This window comes from Narcine bancroftii, chromosome 3 (assembly GCF_036971445.1).
Source record: "Narcine bancroftii isolate sNarBan1 chromosome 3, sNarBan1.hap1, whole genome shotgun sequence".
Taxonomy (NCBI): domain Eukaryota; kingdom Metazoa; phylum Chordata; class Chondrichthyes; order Torpediniformes; family Narcinidae; genus Narcine; species Narcine bancroftii.
The window spans coordinates 60380048-60403736 of NC_091471.1; the positions used below are offsets into that span (position 1 = coordinate 60380048).

The window sequence follows — 23689 nt, forward strand, 5'->3', positions numbered from 1 at the left end:
TTATATTTCATGTCTGTAAAGTCTAATCCCATTATATCATCATAATCTGACTTGAGAATACAGAATGAATATTAAGTAGCTGAACTGTCCAGTGCAAAAACTTAGTTATGATCCACTGTGTGCAAGGGAAGGGGCTTCCATCCGGAAATACTTTAGTACTTTAGTATCCTGTCAAAAATTGTGTTCAGTTGGTGTCCTGTGAGTTCTCACATGCTAGCAGCCACCCCTGCAGAAATTGGATCTGTGGTAAGGATTAGGCAAGGAAGGTGCCTGGTACCTAAGGATCCAACGAAAAATCATTAGGGCATGAACTGTTTTGGACTCTCTTGTGAAAGGGGTAAATTATGGGTACATTTTTTGAGAAATAAATGAACACTTTGCTCCTTCGGCAGAAGCTTGGACATTGAAGATGCAACTCTGTGAGCCCATAGAGTTAGGGTCAGTTTTCATAAACCTATACAATAAACTGCAAGAGAACAATATTGGGCTTAGTCGAAGGATCACCACCTGCTGCATTATTCTTACATGTTAATTAATTTACTAATTTTGACTAGCTAGCACAGACAAAAATCCATCATTGTTTTCCATAGATGCAAAACTCTTCAGCCATTGTTACAATTTCAGTACAAGTCTGGAGTAAGGGTCAGCCTGATTCTGGTGGTGAAGCAACATGAATTGACTTTGTGGCATAAGCCTCAGATCTATTCTGCACTGAAAGGAATTATACCAGGTTTTTGTGAAGAATTCACATTATATTTTGGATCTGCTGTGCATTCCATAAATCTTAACAACCTTCTGTTAAATGTTAAAGAGCAGCGACCTTTGCCATCTGTCTGAAATTAATCATTTCAGTGTAAATGCTTCTGAATAGTCTCCAAGCCAAACTGGCAAGACAGGCACACAAGTTGAGGTCTTGCATGCTCAATGTGAGCAAGCCTTCTTACTGGGAACTCAGCCGACTTTCAGAAAGCAGATGGCTCAAAAGTAGGTTTCAATAATCTTGTGGATTTTGAGTTGTAACTAAACTGTTGCAAATGTGAGGAATGCAAATCTGAACAGAGCCATGAATTATTAATGTTTTTTTTTCCTATTTTGTTTTGACAGCACAAAGCCCAACTGCAGCTGATCCCTTGCAGCAAGCTTACGCTGGAGTGCAGCAATACGCAGGTCGTTAGTATTAACACTTTGTCTAGCTCTACTTTCACTCATTTTAAATCCTTCAATACATTTCAGAAGTTTGCAACAAAAAAGATCGAACTCTAAGTCAAATATTTTCTTTCAATTTATAATTCCAGCACCACACCTTTCCAGAATGTGACAGATTTACAAAGTTAATTCCACTCCAAAGCAAGCATTATGCCTATTCCCAACTCCCCCCCATAGAACAATACAATGATGAGCCCCCACCCCCCACCCATCCCCACAGCCCCAACATTCCAGACCACAAGAGGTGAGAACTGGCATATTTAGGACCCCTCAACCATAGACTTAGTTATGCCAGAGGTTAACCTCAGGAGGGAGAGACCAAAAATTCTCAGAACAAAGATGTGCAGTGCCGGGTAATTTGCTACCCAGTCCCCACTGTTCAGTCAAGCTACATTTTGAACAACAAAACCTGTAGATACAGAAATCCTGAAAATAAACCAAACACTCAGCAGAGATATTTCCCTTTCAGGTCAAAGTCTCTTCATCAGAACAAAAGAAGGAAAAGATGGCTAGAAGTTTTTTTTCAGATCAGAAGGAAAATTTATTTTGAAGTGCTGTGACCAGATTAAGCAAATGTGTACCACCACATAAAGGATGGAATATCTGGTCATTGGCATTTCCTCTCAGTGCTCGTGAAACTGATGGCAACCTCTATATTTTCACATGGGTTTTATGTGGCAATCCTAAAGTACTCTCAATCACATTTGGAGTATTGCATTCAGTTCTATTCAGCTCATGACAGGAAGGGTGCAGAAGCTTTAGAGAGGGTGCAGAGGTGATTTACCAGGATGTTGCCCAGTTTGGAGAACATGAAGCATTGGATGAAGCAAGGCCTACAGATTTAGGGCTTTTCTCTTTGGATCGACAAAGGATGAGATTTGACTTAATAGAGGTGCATAAGATTATAAGAGGCAATGATTAAGGTGGAAAGACGGTACTTATTTCAAGGGTGACAACAAAAGAAAAAACAGACTTTTGTTTAAAGTGGGTGGAGGAAAGTTTAGGAGAGATGCCAGGGGTTAGGTTTTTTACATAGTATGGGTGCCTGGAATGCATTGCCAGAGGTGGTGTTGGAGGCTGGTATAACAGAAACATTGAAAAGATACATAGATAGGCATATGGATGTAAGGAAACTAGAGGATTATGGGTGTGTGGTAGTGTAGGATGACATTGTTGTGCAGCAGACACAACATCATGAGCAGAAGAGCCTGTTCTGTTCTGCAATTTTCTATCAAGTTCGTCTATTATCATCTGACTATACATATACAACCTGACTAAACAGCCAGATCACACATACACACACACACAATAATTACAGTCTCTACATAAAGATTTAATTTAAAATACATAGATTGTATAAATATTTTGGGATGATTCACTTGGTTAGGAAGAAGCTGTTTCCCAGCCTGCCAGTCCTGATTTTGTTGCTCATGTCCCTCCTTCTTGATGGAAGTGGGTCAAAGATACTGTGTGTTGGAAGGAAAGGGTCTTCTATAATTCTTTGAGCTCTGTTCAAGTAACACTCCCAGTAAATGTCATCAGTAGAGGAAAAAAAGATCCCAGAGATCTTCTCAGTCATTTTGATGATCCTCTGTATTGACTTCTGGTCTGATGCATTGCATCTATCAATAATACACAATGATACAGCCAGACAGGACTCTCTTTAATTGCCATCAACAATCCATCTGGCTTTCACAAGCTGTGCTCATAGCAACATTCTCCAGTGGATCAAAAGTAAATAATTTAACTGATGAAAATTTCAGCTATTTACAAACTATTTCTGCTGTAAAATAATCTAAAACTTGTGAGTTTCTAATGTTATGCTAATCACCTCTTGGCAAATCACCTCACCCCCACAAAAGTATTTTTTGATTTTGCATATAATTCTTTTAAATTAAAAAGTAAAATATGCAGGGTTTTTTTTTAAAAAAGCATTTAAACACTTAAAAGCTTATAGTCATCTTTTACTTTAATCAAATGTGTATTTACCAAATGCTATAATACTATAATGATCAACAACTTAATTAGAAAGCAGTTCTTTTTTTCCCTTTCTTGACAATTGCTTCATGTGTCTGGCTTCATGTCCAGCTTGATGACATCACGATGACAACCCTGATTATCTGATGTCTGGCAGCACCAGCACTAGAACACAGGAAGTTCTGAACAATACTTACTAGATCTTTATAGGGGACCCTTCTTAAAGTCAGAAGTAAAAGCCTCACTGCTCATTTGAGGGTAACAGTCCTGCATCCATGCCTTGAGCTGTCAGTCACTGAGGAAGGTCCTGTAGTGCTAAAGGATCAACAGTCAACAGAGATGACTCCGTGCCAGAGAATCCGTTTTCTCTGCTGAATAGTCATGAATTTGTATTGACCTGGGAGATAAGTATAATCCTACCACTTCATCATTCTGGCAGGTAAAGCAGGATTTGTGGACAAGGGATTTAGTGAGAGAGATCCAACAGATGATGAAGGGTAAAGAGGAATTAATATTAATATGTATGACTGAATTAAACTGGCACATGGCTACACATTAGTGCTAAGTACTGCAAGATTTGGATACCTATAAGCAGAAGATATGAGCAACCTGTAATTGGTTAGGCAGAGAATATTGAGAGTGATACAGAGTTAAACTTATGTCAACAATCTTCCATCAGATCTGTATTCCACAACCATATTCATTATTTACATCATTTACATCATTTCTGCTAGAGTTACGGCAGATGAAGCACAGACGTGTTCCAGTTTGATTTCAGTAGCCCTAACATTTCCGTCGATTTCTCCTTGAAGTTGTTCTACCACCTTTTGACGCAATGTAATGAACGTATGTCTCAATGTAATTGGATCATCTGAGAGAATAATTAATGTGACTTCAACGTAATCTTTATTTGTACTTATCAATATTATAGAATGGCTTAAATTGAATTATAATGCTCAAATGTGACTACAAATACTTTGAATTCCTCAAAAGAATGCATTCTATTCAAAGTTATATTTTTAAAGTTGAAACGTCTAATGCACACTTTTACAGAATGCAATCATTAATTATAAAAATGTTTCCAAATAATTCAAATGAAAAGAAAACAAATCCTTGGTGCTTTTGGGGAGTGTTTATTAATGTGCAAATTTGTTAATTTTGTCTTCCAACCTTTTGAGATGTCAAGTTGTTATTGTTCAGTATTTATAGCAATAACTTTCTAAATGAGGCAAATGTTTCACAAATTCATTTTGGCAATAGTTTAATCACTGAATGACTTCTGTATTGATTTAATTTTAATTGCTTTCAAGATCAGCATGAGAATGTGCTTAGTTGTCTGCCCTAAGAATGATTACAGTAGTGAAGCTATACTGCAGTAATTTTTCATAGCAAGGGCAAGATTTACACTGACATTAGGCCCACTTCAATATCAACCCCATGATATTTAACATTTGCTGGTATATCTATACAGGACCTGAATGGCAATGTCAGGCATATCTGTTACAAAAGAGAGTTTAATCAACAGTATGTTATTTTAGAAGAAATTAAGTTCTTAAGAAAAATCTGGTGAGTTACTATACCTGTGATATTCCTTCAATATTCATCATAATGTTTCATTGTAAAATTATTTTAATGTTCCAAAAGTCAGCGGTGTTTCATTTTGTATTCAAATGTGTGAGTTCTAAAGACAACACATGGATGAAGGAAAAGATTCTTTACTTTAAAGTTGTTGTAAACAGCACCATGAGGCATGCCATGAGGCTGCAAGCCTCCATTATAGATCTGCATACTGTGTGCCAGCCCCATGCTGGCAGTCAAGTCTAATCAAACAGTAAGGCATTGCTAGTTGCATTGCAATTGTGATCACTATCATTGCACCTCCCTTTCATCTACTGCATGAACCTTGCTTTGTTGTACTTGGTTCCTACAGCAATGGGCATAATGGTTGCTTTTGTTGCACATATAACATGTTTTACCATATGCTGGACATTTCTTTAGTTGTTGTTGTATTCTGCATGGATGACATGGCTTTCGACTGTCCCTTTCCTTTTTATCCACTGGCCATGCCTCTCTTTCCACTTTGGTGCTCTTTTTGTTAAACGATTTATGTCTAATCTTGCTCACTGCATCCACATTGCAGCAAGTTTCACTGAAGAGCTCTTTTGCCTGCAATTTTACAGTTTCTGTAGCTCTACAGAGTGCTATGGCTTTTTCCAGGACTAGATTTTGCTCTCTTAACAGTCTTTCCCTTAGACTATTATCTGGAATACCACACACAAGTTGGTCTTTTATCAGCATGTCAGTCAGTCCACCAAATTCACACGTTTTGTTTCTGTTTCTCAATTCAGTCACATACTGATCAATACTTTCTTCCATTTTCTGTACACATGTGAAAAATCTGTTCCTCTCAAACATCACATTACATTTAGGTATGCAGTATGTCTCAAACTGTTCCATTATTTTTTCCAGTTTCATTTTGTCTCCTTCAGCAGCAAATGTGAAGTTAGGGCTTGATCACCCACGACATGTAAGAAACTGATGCTTTCACTTTATCACTTTTCCCATCAGCTCCAACTGCCACTAAATACAATCCAAAATGCTGCTTAAATCTGTTACAATTTTCAGCCACATTACCTGTCAGCTGGATGTAATCCTTCAATTTTTCTCTTTGTTAGCTTCTATTCACTGATCAGTTTCTGACTTTAGATTTTACCTTTTAAAGTATTTCCTTCTAATTTCCTTCATCCCCCTTCTGACACCATGTTTCTTAAGACAACACATGGATGAAGAAAAAGGTTCTTTATTTTAAAGTTGATATGAACAGCACATGAGGCTGCAAGCCTCCATTACAGATAACATACTGTGAGTCAGCCCCTGCTGGGAGCCAAGTCTAATCAAACAGTAAGGCATTGCTAGTTGCATTGCAAACATGATCACTAACATTACAAGTGGTTGAGAAGAAAGTAACATTAGATTCTGGAGGAATGTTTGGCTGGATGAATTATAATGATGCATAAATTTCTATTCTGGACCTTTTGAAGTGAGCAATGTTTGAGAATGTATCAGATCAGTGGTCAAAGTAAATTAAGTGGTTTAAATGTGCAGAAGTTGCAGGTTTAAATCCCATTTTGGCAAACAATCAAATTGAATTCAACAATCAACAATGATTTGAATTTATTCACTGCCCTCAACATAACATTGTCACAAGAAAATTTAAGGAACATTATTGGTTGTAATTTATCTCAGAACCATGTGGACAGGGAAAAGCTTCATTAAAGAGGTTGCTTTACTTTGTGAATCAAAAGACGCATCAGAGAGGTTTACATTGGAGATGTCAGACTGGGGGCCTAGACAGCTGAAAGCACAGCTGTGATCTATCAAATAAAGATGTCTGAAAGGTGTGACAGTGGTCAGATTTGGAGAAGCGCAGAGATCTTTGGGTTTGTGGAGCTGGAGATGATCATGAATTTTAATTGGTTTGTAAACTCATCCCACATATAAAGTGGTAGCTGCATGGAGGATCCTAGCAGCAGACTGAAACCACACTCCATTCTAATGCAACCAACATCACGCCAAATGGCAATATAGGTCTTGATCTCATTACACTGCTGAGTCAAATAAGCAGAAAGTGTAAGCTGAGGTGACTGACATTACATTTTATCCAGCAAAAGTCAAATAAAAAAAATAATTCCTTCAGAAGTTCAAAAATAATCTCAGTACACGGATTATAGCACATGTTCCACTAGTCCATGAAAGCAAGGAAAGTCATCCGATTCTTTGAAGAATTAAATTATTGTTGCTTTTCTATGTCTGTTTCAAGTTATTGTCGTGAGTTATATTTGAGAGCCTGGAGTAAAGGGAAACATCAATGATAATTTACTACTGGCCTAGAGCCATCTGTGTTCAAACTTAAAGATAGTGAAAAAGTTAATATTGAAGTAAAATGTGATTCATTTAGTTACAGCTCCATGCAGATCAATAAGGGAATAAAATATTGTTGTTGAACAAAGGGGATATTTCAAAGAAAAAAATGTGGCACATGGTGAGGAAAAGATGTTAAATTTGAGTGAAAGTAGTGCAAAATATGTTAAATAATTAACAAAGCTATGCAAAACAACTAAAGACTCAATAAATACACAATAACTTATGTATCAATAAAAACAAGTGAATTAATTGTTAGCGTGGTAATATAAAAGGAACTTAAAATGAGAGACAAATTTTACATTCATAATCAAAGTCTCCATGCAGGAGTAAACTTCTCACCTGTCTTTTTCCCCCATCCACAGTCTTACCTACAATCACAGCACCTGCAGCCTATTGTGTTTCTCACAGTCCTGCTTTGTGTGTTTGGAATGACCTGGTGACAATGATCAATTCCCTGATTGAAACAAGTTTCTTGCTTCACCACCCAAAGTCAGTAATATGTCCATTTGCTTGCACTCTAATAGTAGAAGACCGCAGAGCCCACCTCACTGACAAAAGACAAAGGAGGAAAAACCCAACACCCAACCCCAACCAACCAATTTTCCCTTGCAACCACTGCAACCGTGTCTGCCGGTCCCGCATCGGACTTGTCAGCCACAAACGAGCCTGCAGCTGACGTGGACATTACCCCTCCATAAATCTTCGTCCGCGAAGCCAAGCCAAAGAAAATAGTAGAAGGTTCATTGATTTAACAGAATACAAGTGTCCCCATGTGCCTAATGAAAAGATTCTTATGTAACAATTAACTTTAAAAGGCAATAGTCAAGGGAAATGAGTGGCAGGACTGAGTAGATAACATATATTTAAGACAAGGAAGAGTGATGTTATTCATAACCAGTGAATTACCTAGAAGATCCAGACTTCATCCATGTTAGAAAGATAGAAAGAATTGTTTAGATGGTTCCAGTTCACTTCTCGAAGTAGTCAAATTTCCAAGCTAGAATTCTAATTTTGAATTATATTCTAACATTTCTCAGTTTTCAGGGAGGAGTGGTGAAGGATTGCTTCTCAAATTGGGGGTCTGTGATTAGAGGTGTGCCTCAGGGATCATCTAGTGTCATCTATATCAATGATCTGGATGATAATGTTGTAAATTGGATCCGCAAGTTTGCAGATGGCACTGAGATTGGAGGTATTGTGGACAGCAAAGAAGGTTTTCAAAGCTTGCAGAGGTATCTGGACCAGATGGAAAAAAAAGACTGAAAAATGGCAGATGGAATTTAATGCAGACAAGTGTGAGGTGTTGCGTTTTGGAAAGACAAACCATGAAAGGCTATACACGGTAAATGGTAGGGCACTGAGAAGAGTGGTAGAACAGAGAGATCTAGGAATACAGATACATAATTCCCTGAATGTGGCATTACAGGTGGACACAGTTGTTAAGAGGCTTTTGATATACTGGCCTTCATAAATCAAAGTATTGAGTATAAGAGTTGGGATGTTATGTTAAGACATGTATAAAACAATTGTGAGGACAAATTTGGAGTATTGTGTGCAATTTTGGTCACCTAACTACAGGAAGGATATCAATAAGATAGAAAGAGTGCAGAGAAACTTTACTAGGATGTTGCCCAGATTTCAGGGACTGAGTTACAGGGAAAGGTTAAACAGGTTAGGATTTTATTCCCTGGAGCGGAGAAGAATGAGAGGCGATTTGATAGAGGAATTTAAAATTATGAATGGGATAGACAGAATAAATGTAGATAGGTTTTTTCCACTGAGGTTAGGTGAGATACAAACCAGAGAACATAGGTGAAAGGGGAAAAGTTTAAGGGGAACATAAAGGGGAAACTTCTTCATACAGAGAGTGGTGGGAGTGTGGAACGAGCTTCCCACTGAAGTGGTGAATGTGGGCTCAATTTTGACACTTAAGAGGAATTTGGACAGGTACATGGATGGGAAAGGTATGGAAGGCTATGTTCTGGCTGCAGGTCAGTGGGACTAGGCAAAAAAAAAAGTTTCAGCACAGACTAGAAGGGTGGAAAAGGCCTGTTTCTGTGCTGTAATGTTCAGTGTTGTAGCAAACATGTTCATATTCAGCATAGACATTCTCCATATCTGGTGTGCATTTATTCTGAGGTCTGACATACTGTGACTTTCACAGATTAAAAAATGTTAACCTTGTAAAGAACCTTGCTTAGACTCTATTAAAATATTGTGAATAGCCTGTCTTTCATATCATATAAATTAAAGAAGAGGCAAAAGATGGTGAAGGTCTTTTCTCTGAAAGAGAAAGACTGAGAAATTACTTCAGGATCATGAAAGCATTTCATAAGGATGACCCCATCTGTGAAGGAGAACAGAACTAGGAGCCATAAATATAAAATAAATCCATAAAACAGGAGGGGAAATAGCCTATTCAGCCCATTGAGTCTAACCTGCCATTTAATCATTAGGTGATCCACTTCCCCACTCAGACCCATTAAGCGGCCTTCTCCCCATAACCACCAATCAATCTCAGTCTTAAATACACTTAGTGACCTGGCCTCCACAACTGCCTGTGGCAACAGATTCCACAGATTTACCAGCCTCTGGCTGAAGACATCCCTGTTCGAAGCGGTCACCCTTCAATCTTGAAGTTGTGCCCTCTTGTCCTAGATTCTCCCACCATGGGAAATGACCCCTCCACATCTACTCTGTCAAAGCCTTTCAACATTCAAAATGTTTCAATGAGATACCCCCTCATTCTCCTAAATTCTGATGAATACAGGCCAAGAGTTGTCAAACGCTCCTCATTTGATAATTCTTCCATTTCCAGAATCATCCGTGAACCTCCTTTGATTCCTCCTCCAATATCAGCGCATTTTAAATGAAGAGCCCAAAACTGCTCATAATACTTCAAGTGAGGTCTCACCAGTGCCTTATATAAAGCCTCACCATCACATCGCTGCTCTTATATTCTATTCAGCATGGCATTTGCCTTCTTTACTACATGCAAGTTTACCTTCAGGCTATCTTGCACGATGACTTCCAGGAGCCTTTGCATTTCAGTATTTTCAATTTTCTCCCCACTTGAAAAATATTCTGCTCATTTTTTTTCTACAAAAGTGCATGACTATACACTCTGCCCATTCTCCTAACCTGTCTGAGTCCTTCTGCAGCCTCTGAGATTTCTCTATCCTAGCTGCTCCTCCATCTACCTCCATCTGTAAACTTGGCCATAAAGGTTTTCATTCCGTAATCTGAACTATTATATACAAAGTAAATGAAGCGGCCCTAACACCAACCACTATGGACCACTACTAGCAACTGGCAGCCAATCAGAATGTGATCCTTGTATTCCAACTCTGCCTCCTACCCATCAGCCATTGCTCTACCCACACTAGTATGTTTCTTGCTATACCATGGGCTCTAATCTTGTTAAGTAGCCTCATGTGTGGCATTTTGTCAAAGGTCTTCTGAAAATCCAAAAACATAACATCCATTGCATCTACCTTATCCAGCCTGCTTGTCATTTCATCAAAGAATTTCAATATGTTTGACAAGAAAATCATGGCCTATCCTGTAATCCTGTCAAGTACTCCGTAACCTCATCTTTTACAATCAACTCCAACATCTTCCACTGACATCAGGTGGCTTGTAATTTCCTTTCCACTGCCTCGCATCCTTCTTAAATAGTGGAGTGAAATTTGTGATTTTCCAGTCCTCCAAGACCATGCCAGAATCTAATGATTCCAGAAAGATCATTTCCAATACCTCCACAATCTCTATTGTTACCATTTAGGACCTAAGTGCACAATCCATCTGGCTTGTGAGACATCCACTGTTAGACCTTTCAGTTCTCTGAGCACCTTTTCCCTCAAAGTAGTAACTGCACCTCACTTCCCTTCCCAGACATCTGGTACATGGATAATGTCTTCCACAGTGAAGATTGATGCAAAATACTTGTTAAGGTCGTCTGCCATCCCCTTGTCTCCCGCATCATTTATCCAGCATCATTTTCTAGTGGTCCTTTATCTACCCTCATCTCTTTTTTATTCTTTATATACTTGAAGAAGCTTTTTTTGATATTGTTTGCTAGTCTACTTTCATACTCATACTCCTTATGAGTTTTTAGTTATCTTTTCTGTTTTTTTTAAATTTCCTAATTTTCTGTCTTCCCACTAATTTTTGCTTCCTTGTATTTGCCCTCACTTTTGCTTTTATGTTGGCTTTAATTTCCCTTGTCAGCAACTGTTGTGACATTTTCCATTTGAATATTTTCTCTTTTTGGTGTGTATTTATCTTGCACCTCCCCATTTTTTGAAGAAGATCCATCCATTGCTGTTCAGCCATCTTCCCTACTTGTGTCCTCTTCCATTCTACTTTGTCCAATTCCTCTCTCATGTCACTGTAATTTTTTTTACTCCACTGAAATACCAAAACATCTGACTTTAGTTTCTCCTTGTTAGAAACAGAATTTACCTTTAAAGAAATTGCTCGAGACAAAAATTGAGAACAAAGAACATTTATTATAACAACAATGCAAAGTTGGGTGCTTCCCCTTACCTTGGGAATACACACAAACACTGGGGCTCACCCAACTTTTATACAGTCAATTTCAGTATCAGAATACCCTCCCCCTTACATTCTTCTGCCCCCTGGATGGGTTTGGCATAGGCAATCCTTCCTGCCTACGTGCAGTTTCAGTATACTTGGAGGACCAGGGGGTATCCTGTCGGTGTCCCTTCATGTTATTGTCCTTATTCACACCTTCCTGATTCTCGGGGCTACAGTCTCTTGGTATGCAGAGTTGGCTCATCCTGTCTAGGGTTGGCTAGTTTAATATGTATAAATCTGTGAAAGGTTAACTAATTAGATATGTAGGACTTGGTACTTCTGTCTAGGGCTAGGAGACCCTTATCTGATCCAAACTACCTCAACTTCCTACATTCTATTGTTCCTTACCACTCCTTATCTTAGTCTTATGGTGGCTCTTGTCACAAAGACTAGAAGATTCTTATGTTAATCGTGCTGACTCTGCTTTCCTGCATCCTAATTCCCAAGCTCATCCTGCTTGTACTGGTTACAGGCATTAACTGATGTATGAATTTTAGTTTCCTTCATGTTCATAATTTTAGATCAGTTTTCCCATCTCTCACAATCCTTGTTAATTAAAATTCAAATTGAACTCAATCACATTATGATCACTCTCCCCTCCTTTACTTTAAGCTCTCTAATCACCAATCCAATACAGCCAATCCCTTTGTTGGCTCATAAACAAGCCACTCTAAAAAGCCATCTCGTAATCTCTCTCTTTAGATCCAGTCCCAACCTGGTTTTCGCAGTCTATACGCATGTTAAGATCCACCTTGACTACCATAACATTACCCTTCTGACACACCTTTTCAATTTGTTGTTGTAATTTGTTGTCCACATCCTGGCTACTGTTTGGAAGTCTGTATATAACTGCCAACAGTACCTTTTTACCCTTGCCATTTCATAACTCAACCCACAATATTTTAATAATTAATCTAATAATTTGGTAAGAACTTGATGGCTATCCCTTGCAGTCAAGGATGATGGCCTTCATTCCATTGATCTACAGAGCGAAGACACCTGTGCCTGTATTTGTTTAACATGTACTTGATGTGGCACTCCAAGAAGCACATAATACTTCACAAATCAACCAACTCATTCCAATGGCATGCCTTTGTCTGCCCTTCACATTTGTTGAATTCAGAGTAACTTTGCCTGTCTGTTCCACTATTGAGGATTTGGTTGAATTATTCTTTGTCAGGGACCTCACCCTCAACCTTACCACCATGGGTGACCCTACCAGGAGCATAGCTCCAGACAGCATCACTCTCAAGATCACAGGACCACATCAGCTTCTCCACTGTGATAAGGTGACAATCCATGAGAAGACCCAGAGAATGGTTAGAATGTGGAGACTCCTTTGGGTAGTAGTTGAGTTGACCATTAAATATGTTTAAAAAAACGTAACAAGAATATATGTGGGAGAAAGTAATAGAAGGAAGAGTGGGAGTAAGGTCCTATGAAGCTAAATACTCGTGGGCTTATTGAACTAAGTGGCCTTTCTCAGTGTTTTGAATATGATGTAATGGTGTGCATTCTTATAACACCTGTTTTTTGGATGAATGTTATCTTGGAAGAATTCCTAACCTCAAAAGTGGCAAGACAGGTTCTATTTGTATCTAAATAGGGTTTCATTCCATCACCTCTTCCAAAAGATTATTCTTGCAACAATAAACTAAAGTTCATGAACAGAATTTGAGCTCAAATTAAACTGAAATAAAAACAAGATCTCTAGATTAAGCTGCAACACCTTGTAAGAATTACAAGAATTCCCACCTCTCTAACAATGTCACAATGTGCATAACAGCAACAGTCTTATTGATGTGTAAATGTGTTGTACTGCAAGAGATGTGTTACGGAATTGATATACAGCATGCTCCCACCAACTCTATTTAAGATGTTCTCTTCTTTCTTCTTTGGCTTGGCTTCGCGGATGAAGATTTATGGAGGGGGTAAAAGTCCACGTCAGCTGCAGGCTCGTTTGTGGCTGACAAGTCCGATGCGGGACAGGCAGACACGGTTGCAGTGGCTGCAGGGGAAAATTGGTTGGTTGGGGTTGGGTGTTGGGTTTTTCCTCCTTAGCCTTTTGTCAGTGAGGTGGGCTCTGCGGTCTTCTTCAAAGGAGGTTGCTGCCCGCCAAACTGTGAGGCGCCAAGATGCACGGTTGAAGGCGATATCAGCCCACTGGCGGTGGTCAATGTGGCAGGCACCAAGAGATTTCTTTAGGCAGTCCTTGTACCTTTTCTTTGGTGCACCTCTGTCACGGTGGCCAGTGGAGAGCTCGCCATATAACACGATCTTGGGAAGGCGATGGTCCTCCATTCTTGAGACGTGACCCACCCAGCGCAGCTGGATCATCAGCAGCGTGGACTCGATGCTGTCGACCTCTGTCATCTCGAGTACTTCGACGTTAGGGATGAAAGCGCTCCAATGCTCGACAATGAGATAGACAACAGACTCGCCAAGGCAAATAGCGCCTTTGGAAGACTACACAAAAGAGTCTGGAAAAACAACCAACTGAAAAACCTCACAAAGATAAGTGTATACAGAGCCGTTGTCATACCCACACTCCTGTTCGGCTCCGAATCATGGGTCCTCTACCGGCATCACTTACGGCTCCTAGAACGCTTCCACCAGCGTTGTCTCCGCTCCATCCTCAATTTAAGATGTACCTATATATGAATATGGCTACTTGGCTCCTCAAATGCTGCCATTTAATAAATTCATGGTTAATCTAATTTTAATCTCAACTCCACACTTCTGCCTGTCCAAGGTAACAATTCACTCTTTTGCTTATCAAGAATCTATTGACCTCTAAGTTTAAAATATTTAAAAACTCTACTCTCAGAGAAGTAGTTGAATCATACAGCACAGAAATGGGCCCTTAGTGACCCCCTTGTTCATATCAACGGTGAAGACCACTTACACTTATCCTATTTGCTGCATTGGCCTCCATCCCTTTCCTACCCCAGCACCCAGCCAAAGGAAAAAGGGAAAAGGGATTGTGACTAACAATTCTTCCACTGCCCTTATTATTTTGAAAATATCCAAAAGGTCATCCCTCATTCTCCTAAATTCAGTGAGAGTAAAAGTCAGCCTATCCAATCCTTCTCTATCACTGCAGCCTTCCATTCTAGGAAACATGCTGGTGAATCTTTTTTCCACACTACATCTATCCTGTAGTGTTGTGACCAGAATGCTACACAATACTCTAAGTGCAGTCTAACCAATGTTTAGTACAACAGCGACATGATCAATCCCTTGGTTGCTGAAAAGATTAGGTGTTCAAAATGCCTTTTTTACTATCCATGTCCATCATTGTTAAGAGACTATGCATTTGTACCCAAGTTCTCTCTGTGAATCTACACTCCAATGGTCTTGCCATTTTCTCTACATCTCTTAACAAACTTGCCCTTCCAAAGTCCTTTACATTGCACTCGTCATGACTGCATCTCATCTACCACTGCTCTATCCAATTTTCTGGCTGATATATGTTCAATGTATCTTTAAACTTGCTAACCATACATTCTCATCCAAATCATTTAATGTCCCAGCATCAATCTCTATGGTATACCAGTCAGAAAAACATCCCTCCATTGTGTTATTTATTTCATTGTAATAAAAAGGACTGCCTAAAGAAATCTCTTGGTGCCTGCCACATTGACCACCACCAGTGGGCTGATCTCGCCTCCGACCATGCATCTGGGCGCCTCACAGTTCGGCGGGCAGCAACCTCCTTTGAAGAAGACCGCAGAGCCCACCTCACTGACAAAAGACAAAGGAGGAAAGACCCAACACCCAACCCCAACCCACCAATTTTCCCTTGCAACCGCTGCAACCGTGCCTGCCTGTCCCGCATCAAGCCTGCAGCAGACATGGACATACCCCTCCATAAATCTTCATCCGCGAAGCCAAGCCAAAGAATAAAGAAACGTGGGCCCTTTTAAAATCACTCTACTTTATTAGCTAAAGAACTCACTCAGAGCCGTGTAGAGGCATCCATCTTGAATCCAGCAAACTCCAATAAAGTAGTCTCCGACTCCCACTAGTGGTCAGGAGGATCACTAGCACTCTATCATTGCATCCCCTTTCCTTGAGATATTTAATCTAACAACATGACAGACCAATACAGTATTCATTTCAATTTAAAGTTCCACACAAACATAAACACAACATCAGCAGCACATACCTTTTAAGTGTACAGTTCATTTTCTTTTAGAGATTCAGTCTGTCAGGTGCTTTGATAATGCAGGTGGATCTTTTTAGCACAGGTGCTTGTGTTAGCTCTGCAGGTCCACTACTGTCTAGAATTGGTGGTATTTCTCCTGTTCCTGTGCAGGCTGGATCTTCTGCATTTCTCTGTTCCTGCAGTGTCGCTTGCATTTTCAGCAGGCTCTTTCAATTCCTCCTCAATATTTGACCATCTTCTGTCCTGACCATGTAAGATCTTAGATTTACTTCCTCCAGAACAGTGGCCTTTTTGTACCAGGTGTTGGAATCTCTGAGTCTCATTGTGTCATGTTGTGCCAATGGCCCTAAGCATCTTGCTGATTTGTCATAATTTGCTTTTGTTTCCATTGCAGATGCTTTTGTTTCCATTTAACATCTTTGACATATCTGTTCTTGTTTGGGTCTACAGAGTAGGAAAGTGTGATGCATAGTCTATGTCCCATCAGAAGGTCAGCAAGTGACATGCCACATTCAAGTGGTGAAGCTCTGTAACTCAAATAGAGCTAGATACGGATGTGAGCCACTGTCTATTACTATCTTGAGCAGCTGTTTAACTATGTGAACTCCTTTTTCTGCTTTATCGTTCAGCTGTGAATTCAGAGGATTTGAAGTCACACGTCAAAAATCATACTCTTCTGCAAAGTTCTGGAATTCTCTACAACTGTAGCATAGTCCATTGTCATTGGAAACAATCTGAGGAATTCCATGTCTTGCAAAGATTGATTTCCTATATTTTATCACACAAGCAGCAGACATGTTAAGAAGCAACACTATCTCTGGGTTGTTCATAGATAGTCAATAACCAGCAAATAATTATTTCCATCAATGTGGAAGAGATCAGTCCCAAATTTCTGCCATGATTCTGCTAGTAAGTTAGTTAGGACCATGGGTTCCTTTGCCTGCTTGGAGTGAAGTTTCAAACAGGTCTCACAGCTTGAAACCATCTTGTCAATGTCAGCATTTAGCCCTGGCCAATAAACAGCATTTCTGGCCCTCCTCTTGCATTTTTCCATTCCAAGGTGCCCCTTATGCACCCTTTCAGCATCTCTTGTCACAGTGATTGAGGAATGACAATTCTGCTCTGTCTGAGTAGAAGCCCATTGACAATACTCAGCACAGCTCTGATGTTGTAGTATGGCTGACATTCACCTCTAGGCCATCCTTCATTCAGATTCTTGATGACCTTTTGAAGAATTGTGTCCTTTTCTGTTTCAGCTGTGATTTGCTTGGATTTTATGTCAGAATCACGTGGAGATTCACATCTGTCTCTGTGGAACTCTCATTGTGTGCTTCATTCTGTGTCATTGCCCTGGGTAATGCTTCAGCTAACACAATAAGTTTCCCTGTTGTGTATACCCTCTTGATTAGGCTTAAGTTTTCACATGTTTCATCACCAAGCAGTGATTCATGACCATCAAGGACTACAGTGAACCTGAGATGGTGGTCTCTTGTTTAACTTTCACCTTGAATTTACATGTACCTTTTGTATCGATGCTGTGTTCATTACAGGTTTTGAGCTGTACAGGATTTGCAAGAATGTATGGATTTATCTTCATTGCCCTGATGTCGGGCTCACAGATTAAATTGTTTTTTTGCCCCTGCGTCCAGTATAGAAGGAATATTTGTATGCAATGACACAGACAACTTGTCCTGCTTGACTCTGTTCATACTTGGCTGTTCAGTGTCCGTTTGTATATAATATTCCTGCACTAACATGCCAACAAAAAGTGTATCACTGAGGGAAGTTTCTTCTATAATGTGTACAATGTGCAACTTTCACTATCATTACATTACATCCATCATTTCCTTTGCTTCCTGAAACCAGCAAATGTTGTACCTAGACACAGTGTTGGAAGTAAAAACACAATGCTGGAGAAACTCAATAGGTAAAACAATGTCTTTTGTATAGAAATTATAAAAATACATAACCAATGTTTTGGGTTTGAGCCTTTCATCAATGTATGGACAAAATGTAGGCAGGTGCCCACAGGCAGGAGGTAATAGATAGATAAGGGAGAGAAGGAACACCAGCAAACAAGAGGAGGGGAATGACTGTGAATGGAGAGGAAATATGGTGGAGAGCTGGAGGAAAGAATACAAAGGGATGAAGAAGAACAGAAACTGGAGAACTCAATGTTACTGCCATCCATTTGGAGAATGTCCAGATGGAAAATTAGGTGTTGCTCCTCCAGTTAACAGGTGGTCTCGATTTGACAGTATATGAGGCTATAGACAGATATGTCAACATGGGAGAGGGGCACAGAATTGAAATGGTTTGTCACTGGGAGATCCGTAATTGAAGCGGACAGCGTGAAGGTGCTCAGTGAAGTGATCTCCCAGTCTGCTCCAGTCTCTATAATGTAGAGAAGGCCGTAATGGGAGCACCGGATCCAGTAGATAACTCCTGCAGATTCACAAGTGAAATGTTGCTTCACCTATAAGGACTGTTTGGGGATCTGAATGGTGGTGAGGGAGGAGGTGTGGGCACAAGTGTGACACTTCCTGCAGCCAAGGGGGTGATTAATTGGAAGGGATGAGTGGACGAGGGAGTCACAGAGAATTGGTCCCTATGGAAGACAGAGAGGGGAAGATATAGTGGTGGAATTATGTTATAGGTGAAGGAAATTACAGAGGATAATGTGTTAGATGCAAAAGCTGGTAGGGTGGTAGGTGAGGACAAAGGGGAATCTTGTTTTTGTTGTATCTGGAAGTAGTTTGCTAATGTTCCCTCCTTCCTTTATCACCTATAATCACCTGCATGTAGGACTGTGCACATGCCCTCCCCCCAGCCCCACCATTTTATTCGGGTACCTGCCTACATTTTGCTCATACCTTTAATGGCTCATGCCCAAAATGTTCATTATATATCTTTATATTTACTAAATAAAGTATACTGTTTGACCTGCTGAGTTTCTCCAGAATTGCGTTTTTAAAATATTGTATCCAGTTCACCAACATGCTTTGGATCCCTTATGCCTTAATTTTGCAGACCAGCCTTCCATCTGGGACCTTGTCAAAAACCTTAATGTCCATTCAGGCAATATCTATCATCTGCCACATTGCTTTCATCGTTCTTCTTGATTATCTACTCAACACATTTCCTTTGAAGGATATTTGAAAAATATTCAGGCTTCAAAGTGAAAAAAAAATCATCTTATGTCTGTCTTAAATGGACAAAGCCTCATCTATACCCCATTCTAAGTTCTTGCACAAATGTAAATATCTTTTCCACATTCACCCTGACAAGAAACCTGAGGATTATACACATTTCAGTGAAGATCTTGCTCATTTTTCTGAACTCCAGTAGATACATGTCTATCCTTACCACATAAGATAACCTTTATATATGATGTAGAAGTCTCGTTAATGTATCCTTAACTGCTTAGAGTGCATTAACATCCTTCTATTAATGTGGGCACCAGTATTGCACACTGTGCCTCAGATATAATCTCACCAATGCCCTTTCTAATTAAAGCATAACCTCACTATTTTTGTGTTTAATTCCTCCATCAATAACATTCTGATAGCTTCCTTAATTACTTACGGTTGCTAGCTGCAAGCTAGCCTTTTGCAAATCATCCCTCAGCTTTTGAGCTGTGTGAGTTCTCATTGAAATAACGTTTTCTCCATTTTTCCTGTGAAAAAATGGACAATTTCTCTTTCAGAAAACCATTTTAACTTGGCTGATTATCTTGATTTTATTTTTTGAAGTGCACCACTGTAACATGTTCAACAATAGCTTGTAGCATTTTCCCTCTATCAGATGTTAAAGTGAGGTTGCCTGCTTCTATCTCCCTCTTTTTTTTCTGAATAAAGGAGTTGTGTTTGCTATTTGATCATGAACAAATAATCCTTCGGAAACTTGGATTCATCAATAAGTTTTGGCAAAATAGAAGGAATTACTCTGGAAATATTCTTGTCATATATATATATTGTACAATGCACTTATGCACTGAAATTCTTACTTGCTGCAGGTGAACAGATACTTGTAAAGAAAAACTAGCAAACTAGTTGAATTAAAAGAGACAATAAGCACATTACTCGTTTAGATTATCCATATTCACAGTAATTCTAGTAGGGAAAAAAGTGACTTGCAAATAGTACAGATAATCCTTTTTGCTGTTGGACCAGTCTATAATTAGTGTAAAAGGGGAGACAAAAGAGCATGATAGCTGTTGGACAAAAACTATTATTGAACCTAGAGGTGTTGGTTTTCAGGATTCTATACCTTCCATATGAAGTTAGCAGTGAGATAATGTTGTGACCATTGTGGGGGGGGGGGGGGTTCTGTTATGATCTTGAAGCAGCCCCTCGTGTAGATGTCTACATCGGATGGGATATTAGAGCCTGTGATGAGCCTGGTTATGTTTCTTACTTTCTGCAGCCTTCTGCGTTCCTGGACACTTGAATCCCCAATCTAAGCTGTAATGTGTTCAATCAGTTTGCTTTCCACTGTGGACCTGTAGAAAAGTTTTCTTAATCTTGTAAACCTCTATAAAATCTCCCCTCATTCTTCTTCATTCCAAGGTATAAAGTACTAACCTGTTTAATATTTCCCTGTAACTCAACTCCTAAAGACCCAGCAACATCTTAGTAAATCTTCTCTGCAGTCTTTCAATCTTGTTGATATCCTTCCTCTAGTTAGGTGACCAGAACTGCATACAATATTCCAAATTTGGCCTAACCAATGTCTTAAACAACTTCAACATCACATCCAAGCTCCTATACTCAATACTTTGTTTTTTTTTATAAAGGCTAAGATGCTAAAAGCTTTCTTTACAACCCTGTCCACCTGTGATGCCACCTTTAGGGAACAATGTATCTGCATTCCCAGATCTCTTTGTCCTCCCGCACTCCTCAGTGCCCTATAGTCAATAAACAGCCTGATGTAGGTGTTTCTGTGGTCCAGATGACCTAATGCAGAGTGGATGGCAAACAAGATGGCATCTGCTGCTCATCTGCTGTGGCAATAGCTCACGTGATCGTTCACAGAATGAACCTCAGATTCAGATTTCAGATGGATTGTCAGAGTACCAACATGACATCACATACGATCCTGAAATTCTTTTTTTTTCTATGGGTAATACAGGATTACCACTTATTGGTAGTAAAATAAACTGTATACAGCATATACATGTAAACAAATAAAGAACTGTAAACAGATAATGAATGTAAACAAACTGATTGTGCAATACAGAGAATAAAAATATCAATAAAGTGCACAAGTAAGAGTCCTTAAATGAGTCCTGGATTGAGTTTGTTATTGAGGAGTCTGATGGTGGAGGGGTAGCAGCTGCTCCTCAACCTGATGGTGCGAGTCTTGACAATGATCCTGTAGATGTTCTTGATAGTGGGAGGTGGAGGGGGTTGCCTGTGATGTCCATGGCTGTGTCCATTACCTTTTGCAGGGCTTTACACTCAGGGGGATTTGTATCCCAATAAAAGACTGAAATGCAGTTGGTCAACGCACTTTCCACCACACATCTGTAGTAATTTGCCAGGGTTTCTAGAGTCATACCAAACCTCTGTAAACTCCTGAGGGAGTGGAGGCACTGACATGCTTTCTTCACAATGCCATTAGTGTGTTGCATCCAGAAAAGATCCTTCAAAATAGTGACTCCAAGAACTTAAATTATCTCACCCTCTCCACCCTTGATCCCCCAATGATAACTGGATCGTACCCCTCTGGTTTTCCCTTCCTGAACTCTATAATCAGCTCCATATTTTGGTGGCATTGAGTGCAAGGTTGTTGTCAGTTTAAGACCTTATGCATAGGCCTGGTAGTCCTCCATTTGTGAGACCTCAGATTCCATCTGTTTTCCTAACTGGTCTCTCAAAATGCCTTGTCACCATCAAGGATGCTCCCACTACTCCTGCACATCCTTTAGAACTGTGCTAGTTGGTCAATATCCTCTCTCCATTTCCTTTCTGCCAAAGTGTAATGCTTCCAATTTTACTATATTTAATTTTATTTGCAATTTATGATATTTTTCTTAACATATCTACATCTCCTTGAATCTATTGCTGACATCCTCACTGTTTACTGTGCTTCCATTTAATGCATAGATTGAAGGTGTAGTGAACAGTGAAGAAGGCTTTTAAGGCTTGCAGAGAGATCTGGTTCAGTTAGAAAAATGGCTGCAAAATGGTGGATGGAATTTAATGCAGACAAATATGAGGGGTTTAAATTTGAAAGGATTAACCAAGATAGGACATGCATGATAAATGGTAGGGTACTGAAGATTGTGATAGATCAGAGGGATCTGGTAATACAGATACATGATTTCCTGAAAGTGGCGTCACAGGTCAATAAGATTGGAAAGAGAGTTTTGACACAGTGGTCTTGATAACTCAAGATATTGAGTAAAGGAGTTGGGATGTTATGGTAAAGCTGTATAAGACATTGGTGAGGCCAAATTTGGAGTATTGTGTGCAGTTTTGGTCACCAACTATAGAAAATGTATCAATAAAATTGAAACAGTACAGAGAAGACTTCTTGGGATGTTCCTGGTGCTTGAGGAACTAAGTTACACGGAAATGTAAACAGGTTTGGACTAGAGCACTAGAGAATAATGGGGAGATATGATTGATGCATACAAAATTATGATGGGTATGCAGAGAGTAAATGCAAGCAGGCTTTTCCACTGAGGGTAGGTGAGATGCAAACCAGAGAACATGGGTAAAGAGTAAAAGGGTAGGGGGGGTGTGGTGTGATGGTGTGAGCAAGGATGTGGGAAAATGCCTCCCCAAGGAGAATTCATTAATAACTGACTTTTAAAAAGTAATTTTTTTAAATTCTAAATAATTAAAATAGAATTTGGAACCTGCCTGCATAGATTTAAGTATAGCTGCAAGGAAAAAGAAGCCTCAGTGTTGAAAGAAGTTGAAAAAAATCAGATCTACTTTGACATCGGAGCCTCGGACTGAAGTTCCTCTTCCTCCACAATCAATGAGAGTGACCGTGGCACGAGTCCAGATGATACCAGCGCCACTTCTCCGGGGAGCCAAAGAAGATGGTGCTGGAGACCAGAAAAAGATCATCGAACTACAGAGACTACAAGAACAAGCGTACATGCACAGAATGGACCAAACAGTAATGCGATGGTAGACTGGGAAGACAGTTCCCAGTCGTGTTACTATACAGGATCTGCCTCCTTAGGAATCAGAGGCAGGATCAGAAGTGATTTTTTTCAATGTTATGTGACATAGATAAAAAGGAGATCAAGAGAAGGAAGTGGAGGAGAAGGATGAAAATGTATATCATTTACTACAATTACTACAAGAAATGAAAACTATGCAGATAAGGGCACCTGAAGTTACGGGACAGGGTATGAGCAGGCAATTGATGAATCAATTAAAAGTTATGAGTGAGAAGATGGTTTTGCAATATAAGGTGTGATGTTAATACTCAATTTGAATATGTTAAAGGAGAGTTGAAGATTATTAAGGAAGAAATGGGAACATATGATAAAGTGATTGACAAAGTAAAAACACAAGTTCAGAAAGTTGAAGAAAATTTGCATGTATATCATGATGAAGTGGACCAGTGTAAAGATGTGGTTGATAAGTTGAAAGATTCCGATATGGCCTGCAGTGTTGAGAAGAAAGTGCTTTTACAAAATAACTGTCATATTAGAAAATCATAGTCGAGGAAATAATGAATGAAAATTTTCCAAATGGAATTGAACAGAAGGCAAACAGAAAGAAGCCATTACCTGTTCAACCACCACGCTCGGTTCTGATTGGATGACTGCATTATCAGGATATAGAGACA

General features: G+C 39.5%; 1 protein-coding gene across 7 annotated transcripts in view; it reads left to right on the forward strand.

Annotated features, from left to right (window-relative positions):
* celf4 (CUGBP, Elav-like family member 4) overlaps window positions 1-23689 on the forward strand; it is a 557316-nt gene that overhangs the window by 476778 nt on the left and 56849 nt on the right. For 5 of the 7 annotated variants that reach the window (XM_069924113.1, XM_069924109.1, XM_069924115.1 and 2 more), the window contains one exon: window positions 1105-1170. In XM_069924113.1, coding sequence (XP_069780214.1) covers window positions 1105-1170 — 66 coding nt within the window. The remainder of the gene's footprint in view (window positions 1-1104; window positions 1171-23689) is intronic. The other 2 variants (XM_069924111.1, XM_069924116.1) reach the window with 1 other exon arrangement.